The sequence below is a fragment of the Phascolarctos cinereus genome, unplaced genomic scaffold (assembly GCF_003287225.1).
Source record: "Phascolarctos cinereus isolate Bilbo 61053 unplaced genomic scaffold, phaCin_HiC Scaffold_726;HRSCAF=1367, whole genome shotgun sequence".
NCBI lineage: Eukaryota > Metazoa > Chordata > Mammalia > Diprotodontia > Phascolarctidae > Phascolarctos > Phascolarctos cinereus.
In genome coordinates this window covers 111,128,459-111,144,126 of record NW_027556098.1, presented here as the reverse complement: position 1 = coordinate 111,144,126, position 15,668 = coordinate 111,128,459, and the positions used below count along the sequence as shown (strand labels likewise).

Genomic DNA, 15,668 nt, shown 5'->3' with positions numbered 1-15,668 from the left:
TGTCTAATCCTCTTTGTTTCTTACTGTTACCACATTAATTTTCACCTCTGTCATTACTACAGACAACTGAGATAGCTTCCCAACAAACTCTTCCACCTAGAATGCAAAGCCTATCACAGCCTTACTGACTTCCCATGTACTCCATGTTCAAGGCAATTTGGATGAATCTCTGTCCCCAAACTCTGTGTTTGTATGCTTTGACTCACATTAACCCTAACAACTCTGTAAAATAGGTGTCATTAAAATGATCCCTGTTTTATAGATGAGGAAACAAATTCAGAGAAATTAAGGGCACACAACTGAGGCTGAACACAAACCCAGGTCTACCTATCTCCCAAGTCCAGTACTCCATCCACTGTCATACTGTTCCCAAATATAAATATATCATTAATTAAAATAAGGACAGATTTTAACTTATGAATGAGATTTCCAAAGTCTCTAAGTTGTTTTTATGGATTTAAACACATTTTCCCATGTTCCCAATGTTATACAGAGTGATGAAATGCCTAGGCCAGTCCACAAAAAAACTATTTAATTCATAACATACTTGCCACCCTGACAACATGACAGATTCCTCACCTATTTTAATATATCTGATACATTGCATGTATACTCTACTATTATTAACACGGACTCTAACTCCTACACAACAATGTTTTGTGGGCAAATGCATTTTCCAGTCCAACTCAAAATACTGGGAAATTCCATTTTTAACAGCATAAGTGGGAACTCTGTCAGCTCCAAGCCAATATTAGTGAGTCCTGGAGGAAGACTGGTAGCTGAGTTGGAGTCTGGGGCACCAGGAAGTATGAAAATCAGGAGCTTATGAGGTCCAACTGGTGTGAATTTCTAGAAAGACTTCTTCATCCTGAGCTTATTGTCAATCATGTCATTCTTTACTTCCTAGAGACTGGGCCATCTACTTATCTTTCTACTAACAATGCTCTAGGGAAGCTCCAACTCTGAGAAATTTATTACCAGTAACTTTTATATATGTTAAAGAAGACTGTGGTCCTGGAGGGTGAAAGAATAGGATCTTGCCCCTCTTAGCTTAGTTTTTTCTGCTTGCTTTTGTTCATTTTCATCTAAATCCTGAGAGAGTCTTGGAAATAAAGCTGGACTTCCTGCATCACAAAGCTAATGTGGGGTTCCTGGTCTCCCAGGTCCAGCACACTATCCCACTATGTCACACTGGCACTATATATAAATATATCAATAATTAAAAGAGAGGCAGCCTATAACTTATGAACAGTATGAATAGAGCCCCTGAAAGTGGTTTTGAAGGCAAAGTATTCCCATAAAGGGTTAACCCAACATCAGAGGCTTGATACAAACTCATCATCCTCCTAACAAAAGACAAACTAAATGTCTAATTAAGTCCTAATTAGATAGATGGTAGGTCTGTACCGCAAAAGAGTTTATCAGCCCCCAGTGCTCAGAATCAGCTTACTGAAAGACCTCTATTGTCACAGAGAAAAAGACACATTTACCTAGTCCAGTGACTGAGTCCTTTCTCACCAAAAGAACTGACGCTTAGCCTCTGGGTTACGAACACAACAACGACAAAGACAATTTCTATTCTTATGGGAAGGGGCACATTTCTGTTCAGATTCCTAAGCAGAAGGCTGTGCTTGAGGCTGAATAAATGGAAGCCGCAAGAATAGGCCACCTTAAACATAAATGACAGGAAGCAGTAGAGAGAGTACACAACACCTCAGGGGCAGCAGTGGTGACACAGTGCAGTCAAGAGCAGACCCAAGAGAAAACAGCACCTAAGAAGGAGCAGGCTCAGCACAGCAGAGAGATGACAACAACAGGAGCCATCAGTGGCCCTAATATCAAAGAACTGAGTTACTTAGTCATTCATCTGTGCTGGCCGCGCATATGCCTAGACCACACATAGGCATGATCCCTATGCGTATCCACTCTTCCCACTGATAGTGAGAATGATTTGTGTGAGAGTGTGTCCTGGATTTGGGAGTGAAAACATTCTATTACCACTTCTCTTTTTATGCTATTTCATTAAATGCTTTTGCTTTGAATCAGTTGTGTCCTCTGGCTTACTAGTAAAATAAATATATTGGAGAATGGGAGCTTTTGAGTGGCTGAAGACTCACTGAGTAGCCTGAACCTGCAATATCTTTTTTTTGAGGGGGATTGAAAATATAAGGAGGGCACCCCAAATGCACTGCAGAAGAAAACAACTTCCCAGTTTATACCTACAATTCTTCTCCTTGAAACATGTACACTGTCTTTTGGAAGTTTTCTGAGAATTTTTACTTCTGGAAATAAGAGTATATATAAGACTAAAAACAGCTTTCTTCTATTCTCCTCTACAATCCTTTCTCTTTTTTCACTTATAGGTCACACAGATGACCTATTGTGTTGATTAGGAATCTCTGGGAACACAAATGATTGAAGATTCACCTACACTTCAGAGAAAAACCCTACATTCAAAGGAAGATCAGCATATGTTCCCTAAGTATTTTATAACAGGAGCTAGGCAGCAGCTATGGGATGAAGACCTCAGATTGTGAGGGAAAGCAAAGGCCAGAGACCATGGAGCCCAATGCTGGGACTACAGAAACAGCTGCCCTTTTCCCTTGTCAATCAACATCCTGCCCAGGATTGGCTCAAGGGCTGAGGAACGTCTATGCATATGCATGTAGGAGGAAAGAAGCACCAGTGAGAAGGCATTCATGGGCAATATGGCATCTTCAGAATCAAAGGGAAAGAAATTTCAAGCAGTGACAGTGAGGAAGGCATGGAAGTTTCTGTAGCCACTCAGCCATTCAGCCACTCTCAGGTTAGGGGACAGACACAAAAGGCAAAATTCATTTATAATAAACCTACATTAATGTTCTAGTCTTTAAGTGCCAAACAATAAAAATAATTTAAAAATACTACTCATTGGTTCCTAGACTGAAGATACCCATCTTTATTATCAAAAAGTGTTTACTAAGGATGAACTTATGGATAAGCAAAAGGAAAAGGAACTCCAGAAATTAGGCTTCTCTAGTAAAAATGTACTGACTACAATTCTCCAAAGAATATATCTGAAAATTATTACAAGAAATGTAGTAGCTGCTTAAAATTTCCCCCCCAGGAAATCTGAAATATATAAGGTAAATCACAGCTCCACAAAGTCTCAGACATTCTTATGTTCACTGGCAGATTCCTAGTTGGCCTATACATGTGTGTTCTGACCCACTGGTCACTCCTCTCTTCAGTCATCCATGACCACTGTTACTGGTTTAATGTGTTAAGGCAACTGCAAGATGTCATCAGGTGCCAAAGCAGGTTGGGAAAGAAAGTCTGAGGACAACTGGTCTAAGTATTACAATTATATGCATCTTAGAAATCCATTCATTTTTTAAGGTAGAATAATTTGAGTCAAAAGAACTAAGCTGACCAGAAAAAGGAAAACAATAGTGTGAGTAGAGTTTTTGAAAGCTGAAGTCACCTGGCACTTACGCTGCAAGTTTGTAGAAAGCTTCTTTACGTTGCTCCGCCCATCCTCGCCATTCTTGATCAACAAATAGTGGGATAGGATGTGAGGGGTTCAAAAACATCATGTATCTTGGATAATTCTGCAGGTTACTAAACATAGTTCTAAACCTGGGAACTTTTTTCTAATAGAAGTAAAATAGGAAAAAATGGAGGAAGTAATACAATCAAATTTTTAAAACATTTTACACACTCCCAGTACTTCATTAACCCTCATCAAGAGTAAACAAATGGCCAACTATATTATCCCAAGTAACTGTGTCATTACCACACAAAGGCCAGGGAATATCGGACAGTTATTCAATTTATATGATCAATGTATGCAGTCAACACGATAATTCAGGCCTGATTCAGGCAGTGAGGGAAGATGAAATGGCCTACCAATTGGTTTCTCATCACAGTGGCTTGGATATTAGCCTGTGCATGGTCCTTTGCACTTGATACTATAAACAATGGATCTGTAATAAGAACAGAAGCAGAAGAATAAGCAATATGGCAAATCTATTTATGAGCTAAGGAGAAAATGTCAAAACAACATAATATCTCAGAGAATGAATAGAAGCCTACAAGACTGCCCAATACTAAAGCAAGTCAAGTCCTCATGACTCCACAAGCAACATGCAAATTTATACTCCAAAATCAGCTTAAAGAGGTCAATGAAAATGGAAAAGGCATAGCAGGTTCCCAACTTTACCTCCTTTAACACCACCAACCCTACATACATACACAAACTAAGTTGCATCTCTTTGGAGATTATATAACCTAGGAAGTGTCAAGTACCCAAAAAGGGCCATAGATGCCCATCTGCCCATGTGCAAACAAAATAGCATTCAGTAATTTTTCTTTAAAAAATCATGTTAAGGTATATAAGCCTACTCCTTAGATTTAATTTAGAAATTTTTATGAGTGCCCACTTTGTATTCAGTGATAATCAATCAAAAGACATTTATTAAGTGCCTACTATGTGCCAGGCACTGTGGTAAGTGCTAGGGATATAAAAGGAGGCAAAACACAGTCCCTGCCCTCAAGGAGCTTACAATCTAACAGGGGAGACAACATTTGACAAATACATACAAAGTGAACTACATACAGGATGAATGGAAAATAATTAACAGAAAGAAGGAACTAGAATTTAGAGGGGGTGGGGAAGACTTCCAGTAAAAGACTAGATTTTAATTGGGGCTTAAAGGAAACCAGGTCAGTATTAGAACAGACAAGGGAGAATGTTAAAGCCATAGGGGAGACACACAGAAAATGCCCAGAGCTGAGAAAGAGTGACATGGAGCAGTGTCTAAAGAGGAAACTACTCCTTAACATCTGTAGAAAAATTTAGTAGGAATAATAATAGCTTATATTCATATATCACTTTATGGTTACAAAGCATGCTTTCTATCATGGAGTCACTACAAATTCAATCATCTGCAAGATAGCCAAGAATCTGAAACAACCTCTGAGCAGCTGGAATATGCCATAAAAACCTATGCAATAAAGCTCATGAACTTTATTCACAGGAAAACTCATCAGGTCTTCACTGCGAACCTACTCACTCTTATTTTATGCACAATTTAAATAAGTCTGGCTTCTCAGACTATACTAGCAAATTAGAAACAACAAATTAAGGAGAAGTGTGGTAATGAGATGTGACTAGAAGCTGGCCCAGAGTCAGTAGTGAAAAATAACTGCTTTGTAAGAGGATATAGAAAAAAATAACAACAATAAAAAAACAGATATAAGACCCCAAAAAGTAAAGCCACATAGGACCATTGGGTGTGTTTGTATGTGGGAGGGAATAACGTTATATTCAACAGCCTGAGGGTATGTCTGTGTTATAACTCAGTCAAGTAAGATCATGTCGTCTTCCTCATTATTTACTGTTTAGGACAGAGAAGGACATAGACCTAATTTTAGAAAGATATCCAACAAAGCTTAGAACATTAAGTAGGTGCTTGATAAACGCTTATGGCCTAAGTGGTGTTTCTGGTGAGTTCTCCATGTGCAATAACTCACATTGCAATGCTCACCACGTATTTCGTACATTCTGCTGCTGCTATGGTTTCCATTGGCCAGTGCGGTTAATTTCATCTAAACAGTCTCCATCTTCCCCCCGTCACACACACACACACACACCCCTTGAATGGCCTGGTCTTATCCCTGGGAGTTCATTAACTTGACTGGCCAGTATTCTCCTAAGAACATTATTTATTTCACAACACATTGCATGAATTATGTCCAAAAACAGGCCAAGTACTGAATGGACCAATTAAGTATTTCTATAGCCTTTAGCAACACTGTTAAAAATAGCCAAGTGAAGAAGTTTCAAGACAGAGGTCACTGGACTATGTGGTACCTGCCCTTAAAAAGCAACTGATCTGAAGTTAATTGAACTTCTAGAGATAGATGAGTGGGATCTGGGGTAATTGAGTAAGAATCCCAGCACAGGACCATCTGAGAGATCACCAACAGCCCAGATGCAAGAAAACCCACCTTACCCAGCGGCATTGGTGATGTCTGACAGGTCTATGGTTTATCAACAACATTAGGCTGTATTCTTGTTATATCATTATAACCCATCTTCTTATTAACAGATATATGATGCTACCTAAGTGATATCATCATGTGAGCATCACATGTGTATGTGTATACATGTGTGTAACATAGCAAAGCCAGGAATGAACAGCCTGTGCATTCAATGGTAGCATGCAGTTGACAGAGAAACTAGGGGCAGATACCCAGAATGTTAGGTAGAGTCCCTGTGAAAGATCTCTAGAAGAACATGAATCTAATTGCACAGGATGGGAAGACATGGAAGTGTTTTGATGTGCATCAGAGAACAGACTATTGAGAAAATCAAATTGATATTGTCTCCATTTTTGTAACTGTATCACCAGCAACATTTTGTATACTGTCATGTTTCTTTGTCTCTGAGTTAAATTCAGAAATAGGTTCAGAAGTTCAGCCTTCATCTCAGAGCTAAATTGTCTCATAAATGACCTTAATTCAAAGAAATGTATTATCTCTACACATCTTACTGCCCATGCACAATTAAGGGAGACCTGTTATCTCAGTAACAATTCTTGCAAGATGCAGGTGGGGCATCAGAAAGTCTGTTATCTCTGTACCACTAATAAGCTCTGCAGGTTGCACATGGGATTCATAAATCAATTAGCATTCCTTAAGGACAAAAAGGGGTTGCTACTAGCCCCACATTGCTGATTTCCAGCCAATCATGTTGTCCCCTTATCTACAATGCTAACAAATCATATTGTTTTCTTTGGGCTTTGTAACCAATCATACCTTGTTTCCTGTCTGAGAGGTTTCCACCTATGAAGTCTTGTTCTTTGTTCTCTGCTTCCCCACTCCCACAAAAAAAAAAGCCAACTATAAAAAAGGCTAGGTTGTTTCACCTCGTTTTCTTGCAGCTTACTGAGGAGCTGAGAGACTTCCTTTATTGGTAATTGCTAGCTTTGCCAATAAATTGAACATGCTTAGAATTTTATGCCTCAGTTTAACTTAATTTTCATCTTAAATGGCAATCATGAAGGGAGTAAGGAAGGGATGCTGGTCTCTGTAACATTTTCTTAGGGGAATTCATGAGCATTCCTGGGAAATTTTGCCCTGAAGAATTTCTCCATAGAGGATAGTACCAAATATCTGACTCAACCCTCAGTCCCAACTCTTCTGAACTGAAGGCCTACACACTATTGCGAAAATTGCAACTCTGCTTATTTGTCTTGGTGTACTGTTTATGTTTAGTGTGACTATTTGGCAAATAGAAAATCCAGGAAATCCCACTAAAGGATCAACACCCCTTTAGGGAAATCAATACTGAACATTTGGAAAATTTGTCTCTTGGGGGGGGGTTCAAGCTGGTAGAGAAAGTGAACTCTTGAAAAATTTTCTTCTTCAAAGGGGTTCCTGGTCCAAGCCAGGAGGTATAATAAGGGACACTTCCCATTTGACAAGGGGTTGGGGAAGCCCAGAAACAGAGAGAGAGAGAGAGAGAGAGAGAGAGAGAGAGAGAGAGAGAGAGAGAGTGAGAGTGTGTGTGTGTGTGTGTGTGTGTGTGTGTGTGTGTGTGTGTGCTGGTCTCAAATTTGGCCTGCAAAGGGACTTCTACTTCTGTAAACTGATTTTTAAGTGTTCTTATGTCATGTTATCTGTATTTTGTAATTCAAACTACTTTTTAGATTGGACCTGGTCAGCCAAATACTTTTTGCCTTCAGAAAAAAAGTTTCTCTCTGTCTTTTAACTTTGGCCAAGTAAGAAGACAGACAACAGACACAGACAAAAGGGAATCTTCATTCTCAGTTTGCAAAAATTTTTGGCATTGTAAATCTATTAGTGACTAATCAGAGACTAAAATGTAACTTCTCTGATGTGAATTTCCAAAATGTAGTTTGAATGTTTTTATAAATGTTGAAATGTTTTACTGAGTTTTGAGGTAACTGTAGAATTTAAGGAAAAATGAGAATAGAACTGTGAAAGTTACAAGGAAATAACACTTAAATCCTTAATCCCTCTATCCCTAGAAAGTGACAAGATTTATTGCTTTAGTGCAAGGGGGAATATAATTTTACTGATTAGAGAAAAGGGAACTGAAGCTGGTTTGAAAGTGGTATCAGTGTCCAAGTGGAGAGCAATTTGGAACTATGCCCAAAGAGCTAAAGAACTGTGCATACTCTTTGACCCAGCAATAGCACTTCTAGGGCTGTATCCCAAAGAGATCATAAAAATGGGAAAAGCACCTATATGTACAAAAACATTTATAGCAGCTCTTTTTGTGGTGGCCAAGAATTGGAAATTGAGAGGATGCCCATCAATTGGGGAATGGCTGAACACATTGTGTATGTGAATGTAATGGAATACTGCTGTGCTATGAGAAATGATAAGCAGGTAGACTTCAGAAAAACCTGGAAAGATTTACATGAACTGATGATGAGTGAAATGAGGAAAACCAAGAGAACACTATACACAGTAACACTGTGTAATGACCAACTTTGATAGACCTAGCTCTTCTAAGCAATACAATGATCTAAGACAATTCTAAAACACTCATGATGGAAAACACTATCCACATCCAGAGAAAGAATTATGGAGTCTGAATGCAGATCAAAGCATACTGTTATCTTTTTTTTTCTTTCTCACAGTTTTTCCCTTTTGTTTTGATTCTTCTTTCACAGCATGACTAATGTGGAAATATGCCTAATAGGACTATACATGTATAGCCTGTATCAGATTGCATGCTGTCTTAGGGAGGGAGGAGAGGGAGAAAAAAAAATTGGATCTCAAAATCTTATAAAAGTGTATGTTGAAAACTATTTTTAAATGTAATTGGAAAAATAAAATACTATTAAGTGGGGAAAATAACTATTAAAATGATAAAGATTACATTTTTAAAAATAAAGTTAAGAAGATCTGTGTTCAAAAAAAAAAAGAAAAGAAAAGAAACGAAAATGTTATCAGTGAAATTCCAAAGTGGAAAAAAACAAAAAGAAACAGGTTTGCAGTTTGTATCTAGTGCTTAAGACCTGCTTATTATTAACCTTTTCCTAGTCCACAGAATGAGAAAATTTTGTTTAAATTCCCCCTTGCACTAAAGCAATTGTTTAAAATTAAAGAGTAAGTAAAATTTAATTTGGAAAAATGCTTTGTGTTACTTCTGTGAATAATATAAAAACATTAAATTGTTATTTGAATAGATTGGGTATTTGTAAGCTGTTAAACAGGGCTGGGAGAATTTAGACCCACTCTCCTGTGCCTCACCAGCAGAGATAAGCCACTACAGGCTTCCTACCTTGTGTTCTATGTCCAGTCTGTTTAAATGAGCTCAGCCCCTTTTGAACCCAATGCAGACAAGATATTTAAACTGTAAAGACCTATTACACCTCTGGGCACTACCCTCTCTGCCACCCCTTCTGACTATATTCCCACTTAAGGAAAATTTTTGAGGAGGCATTATAAATGAATTAAAAATTGAATAAGACTATGCATTTGTCAACTCAAGAACCCAAAGGCAACAGTATTGCAATTAACCAGAGTTGTATAAAAAGATTTTGTGCAAAATTATAAAGGAGAAATTCAGTAGAGTGAAGATTATAGATAATATGGGATATGAAAGAGTGGTGTTGGATAAGAATGGGAAAAGAGAAAAAGAAAGGTCCTGCTTTAAAGGGAAAGCCAAAGTCTACTGGAGGGATATAGATATAGCTATAGATAAAGATACAGATATAGATATAGATACACACACGAGGAAGGAAGTAGAAAGTTTAAGCAAATAGGGTTTGAAAGTAAAAGAGGTTTGGAGTTTTGCAAAGAGAGGTTTGAGGGAGATTTTTGATCTACTGAGATAAGAAGGATGTGAGAAACGGTTATATGGTTACATTTTTTATGATATGGAAACTATAGCAATATAGTTGCAGCATGAAACTCCCAGACTCCAGAGTAGGGGTATGGGAATGTGAGGATGCCTTTAAGAGCCTCTCCCTATCTTTTACCCAGGGTTAAAATGAATAGCCTTGAGGACAGGTGAAAGAGTGGGGGCTAGATTGTGAACCCAAAAGGAATTGGTTTGGGGGGCTGATTTAAAAGGAAATAAAGAGAAAATTATGGGAAGCTGGGAGTATCACCACAAATCTTTGAGACTGAGCTAACTGATAACAACGAGCTTTAAATTTGGAAGTACTGTCAACTAATGGCCTTTGGGGGAAATTTTTTTTTTGAAGTTTTAAATGTTGCCACTCAAAAATCCAGATTTGATCCAGACAAAATTTTGTCCTGAAACTAAACAGGATAATTATGGTAAATTAGAACCTAACTCAAAATACATTTATTATGTGACATTAAGATGATCATGGCTCAGAAAAACCTGAGTCAAAACCTGCTCTCAGAAATTCATTAGCAGTGTGACCTTAGGCAAGTTACCTTACTTCAATTTACCTTAAGGCTGCAGATGGGCTCCATAAATCAGTCAACATTTCTTAATGACAAGAATGTGGTTATTACCAGCCTCACATTCCCGATTTCCAGACAATCATGTGGTCCCCCACATCTACCATGCTACCAATCATATTGTTTTTCTTTAAGCTTTATAATCAATCATAGCTCATTTCCTGCCTGTAAAGTCCTGTTGTTATGTGCTTCCCAGAAAAGCCATAAAAAAGGTAAGCTTTGGGGGCAGCTAGATGGCACAGTGGACAGAGCACCAGCCCTGGAGTCAGGAGGACCTGAGTTCAAATCTGGCCTCACACACATAGTACTTCCTAGCTGTGTGACTCTGGGCAAGTCACTTAACCCCAATTGCCTCAATGAAAGAAAAAAAATTTTTTAAAAGGCAACCTTGCCTTACCTCAGGTCTTTTACCTTGCTGAGGAGCTGAGAGATTCCTTTTTATTGGTAACTTTTAGCCTTAGGCAAGGTTTGGAAAGAATACATAAGTAAGCTTTAGCCAAAACACAGAACCTATGATTATAGTCATTGTTAGCAGAAGACTGGCAGGTTACCAATAAAATTCTGATCCCAAAGAGATCCTAGGGACTAGAAAGAAGATATTCTAACTTTTAATACCTAACTAACACAGATTCTTCCAAGTAGTGGAATCTGAATTGAACAGATGCCCACTGAACATCAGTAAGCATAGACTCTTGAACTGATGCCTACTGAACATCAGTAAGCATAGCCCCTTGGGGGAAACAGTGTGACTGACAAACATCTACAACTCAGGTGCCTCTCCTAAGAAACACCTTTGCTGAGGAATACCCCTTTTAACTTCCACTCTTCCACTACCCTTCAGCTCTGCAGTCACTAGCACTGTCACTCTTGAAATTACTTTAAATGTTTTGTATTTATTTGTGGATATCTTATATTGGCCTTCAGGAAAATATGAGCTCCCTGAGGGAAGGAACTGGGTTTTTTGTGTTTTTATCCTCAGTGCCTTCCTTGCACATAGTATGTGCTTAATAAATGTTTATTAAATTGAGTTTATTAGGCACATGCTTTGGTTTAAGGCAACATGGTTTCTGTAAGCAGAATTCATTCCTCACAAAAATGCAGAAAAGCAGAAATACTAAATGTACCCTTTTCAGACCATAATGCAATAAAAATTATATTCCACAAAGGGCAATGAAAGAATAGATTAAAAATTAATGGGAAACTAATCTTAACCAGAATAAATCATAGAAACAATAATTTCTTTAAAAATAATGACAACAATGAGACAACATAACAAAATTTGTAGGATGCATCCAAAGCAGTACTTAGGGGAAATTTTATATCTCCAAACACTTACATCAATAAAAGAGATAAATGGAACATTTCAAGACTTCAATTTGATGTTGTTGAATTAAGAATCTTTGATTAAATACCAAATTAGAAACCCTGAGTATCAAGGAAAAAGAAATTAAATTGAAAGTTTAAAAAATCACTGAACAAAGAAATAAAACAAGGAGCTGGTTTTATGGGGGGAAAACAATAAAATAAATACTGTTAACTTGATTTTCAGAAAAAGAAGAAAACTAAACTACTAATATCAAAAATGAAAAGGGTGAATGTATAACTAATGGAGATGAAATTAAAGCAATTACTAGGAGCTCTTTTGTCAACTATATGCCAATAAGATTGACAATCTAAAAAAAATGGATGAATATTTACAAGAATATAAATAACCCAGATTAACAGAACAGGAAGTAGAATACTTAAATAATCCTATCTTAAAAAAAGAAATTTAACAAGCCATAAATGAGCTCCCTAAAGAAAAAAAAAACAGGACTCGATGGATTTATAAGCAAATTCTACCAAACATTTTTTTAAAAAATAATGAATTCCAATGCTTTATAAGGTGTTTGGAAAAAGAGGTAAAGAAAGAAAAACCATGTTCCTTCTAGAACATAAATATGGCTTTGATACCTAAACCAGAGAGAGTCAAAACAGAGAAAGAAAACTATAGATCAATTTCCCTAATGAATACTGATGCAAAATTTTTATACAAAACACTAGCAAAGATATTACGGCAATATATCAAATAAATCATACACTATGACCAGGTTGGATATATACCAGGAATGCAGGGATGGTTCAATATTAGGAAAATTACAAGCATAACTGACCATATCAATAACAAAAATGACAAAAATCACATGATTATATCAACAGAATACAACATCCATATCTATTAAAAAACACTAGAAAACACAAGAACAAGCAGAGTTTTTCTTAAAAGGATAACTAGTATCTATCTACAACCAAGACCAAGCATTACCTGTAATGGTGATAAACTAGAAGTCTTTCCAATAAGATGAGGGGTGATGCATTACTATTCAATGTCATATTAGAAATTGTAGCTATAGCAACAAGATGAGAAAAAACTGAAGGAATATGCATAGGCAACAAGTAAACAAAATTGTAATTATTTTGCAAATGACATGACAATATACTTAGAGAACCCTAGAAAGTAAACTAAAAACAACTAGCTGAAGCAATGAACAACTTTAGCAAAGTTAACAGAATATGAAATGAACCCACACAAATCATTAGCATTTCTATATATTACCAACAAAACCCAGCAGAAAGAGAAATTCAATTTAAAATAACTGCAGACAGTATAAAATACTTGGAAGTATACTTTCAAAGACACATGTAGGAACTATATGAACTCAATTACAAAATACAAAATACAAATAAAGACAGATCTAAACAACTGGAGAAATATTCATTTCTCATGGGTAGGCCAAACCAATATAATGAAAATGACAACACTACCCAAATTAATTTACTTAATCAGTGTCATACCAATGAAACTACCAAAGAATTATTTTATAGAACTAGAAAAAAAAAATTCATCTGGAGGAACAAAAGGTCAAGAATATCAAAGGAATCAATGGGGAAAAAAAAAAGTTAAGGAAGGCAGCCTACCAATACTAGTTCTCAAGTTATGTTAAAAAGTGGTAATCATAAAAAAAATCTGGTACTGGATAAGAAATAAATGGAATAGAATAGGTACACAATAAACAGAAGCAAATGACCACAGTAATGCAATGTTTGATAAACCTGAAGGTCCACACTACTGGGACAAGACAAAAACTGCTGGGAAAACTGGAAAGCAGTCAGGCAGAAATGAGATAACAAACCAATATCTCACACCTGTCAACCCCAGGGAAACTCTAGGCGCCCACACTGCTCTGACTAGCACTTTCTAATTGTCCCCAAGACCACCCCTACACACCCCAGAAGTTTCTAACTGCCTCTGTTCCTGGACAGAGATACTTTCAAGGACATTTCTGTGACCTTGTTCTTCTAATCCCTCAACACCTATAATACTCTCTTCCTGCAGTTTGGCTGTTCAATAAGAATTCCCTTTTCTCCTCCCTATCTAGGCATCCCTGTCTGAATAAGGAAGCATGTTGTCCTGAATTGCAACTTCTTGACCCTAAATAAATGCTTCACTTTATGTACTGATCACTTAGCTGGTCTGAGTTTTTCCAGTCTGACATTTTTGGTGTCAGAAGTGAGATTCAAAGGAGGACATCCACAGATAGCCCCTTTGGTACCACCGTGGACCCTCTGGGTCCCTGTAGAGCCTAGGACCCAGACTATCCTTCACTAAGTCCCCTCTCAGATCTCTGAACTCCTGCCTTGGCTGAGTTCTTTGAGGATTTATTCAAGGGTTTCTGGTAACTAATCTTTAAGGTTTGCCCATGGCTAATTAGGTCTCCAGGTATGGAGACAGGCAGCCACTATCTGGGATGGCTGTCAGTTATATGGCCACAGCTACAGATACTTGCCAGAATAGCAGGGGATAACAAAGGTAGGGTCCCTCCACCAAAACCCCCAGTGGGATGTTTTCTTTCTTTGGTATCTAGAGAACTGTAAATGAGAATCTGAATCTAACTCAGCCCGTCTCCAGGAAAACGTTAAATGAGATTAGAACTGATTTATGCTTGTTGTTATGTGCTTCTAGGTGATGTCAGTTACGTGCTTCAGTTGAAAGCCTAGAAGGATGAAATTTTAAAACGACTCAACAGGCTAGCATGGCTTAACCCTCATAATAAGAAGGAAGACCTTGACAGTAAATGCTTCTGTCTCTCTTTTGTCACATTATCTACATTTAAAAGTCAAACTAGTCTTTTTTCTGAAGAGTAAGAATAAATTTTTTCTTGAGGAAAAAAAAGGTCTCTTTCTTTTAACTGTAGCCAAGTTAGGAGGCAGGAAGGAAACACACATAAGAGGTGGTAGAGAAATATTTTCCCAGTTTACAAAAATTTATGACATAAACTAATTTGAGACTAAATTTATGACTGAAATTCCATTTGGTTTAGATGGTTTTATAAATGCTGAAGTATTCTAACAAATTTTGGGTAAACATTCTTCAGAATTTGTTTTAAGAGCACCTATTTCTCCCCCTTCTCCCACCCCTGGAAGACAGATTTATTGTTTTACAGCCAAGAAAGGAAGGTCATTTTCTGATTAGAGAGATGCTTGTAAGGATAATGGGAAGCAAAAAAAAAAAAAGGTAAAGTTCACATTTTATTTTTTTCTTAATTTATTTTGATTTATCAACAATCACTTCCATAAGCTTTTGAGTTTAAAATTTTTCTCCCCCTCCCTACCCACCTCCTCCTTCCCCAAGATGGCAGACAATCTGATATAGGCTTTACATATACATTCCTATTAAACATATTTTCACATTAGTCATGTTGTAAGGAAGAATTAGAATCAATAGGAGGAACCACAAGAAAGAGAACACAAAACAAAACAGAAGAAAAAAAAGCAAATAGTCTGCTTTGATATGCATTCAAATTCCATAGTTCTTTCTTTGGATATGGACAGCATTTTCCATCATGAGACTTTTGGAGATGTCTTAGATCCTTGCATTGCTGAGAAGAGCTAAGTCTATCAAAGTTAGTCATCATACAACATGGCTGTTACTGTGTATAACGTTCTCCTGGTTCTGCTCATTTCACTTAGCATCAGTCCATACAAGTTTTTCCAGGTTTTTCTAAAGTCTGTCTGTTCATCATTTCTTATAGCACAGTAGTATTCCATTACTTTCATATGCCACAACTTGTTCAGTCATTCCCCAATTGCTGGGCATCCCCTCAATTTCCAATTCTTGGTCACCACAAAAAGAGCTGCTATAAATATTTTTGTACATGTGGGTGCTTTCCCAT

General features: G+C 37.2%; 1 protein-coding gene across 1 annotated transcript in view; it reads right to left on the bottom strand.

Moving 5' to 3' along the window:
• The window catches only part of CFAP91 (cilia and flagella associated protein 91), a 92,473-nt gene that overhangs the window by 57,630 nt on the left and 19,175 nt on the right, over window positions 1–15,668 (bottom strand). Inside the window, exons 2-3 of the mRNA XM_020985879.2 lie at window positions 3,889–3,965; window positions 3,475–3,632 (exon numbers count right to left, since the gene is read on the bottom strand). Of these exons, the coding sequence (XP_020841538.1) occupies window positions 3,475–3,632; window positions 3,889–3,965 (235 nt within the window). The remainder of the gene's footprint in view (window positions 1–3,474; window positions 3,633–3,888; window positions 3,966–15,668) is intronic.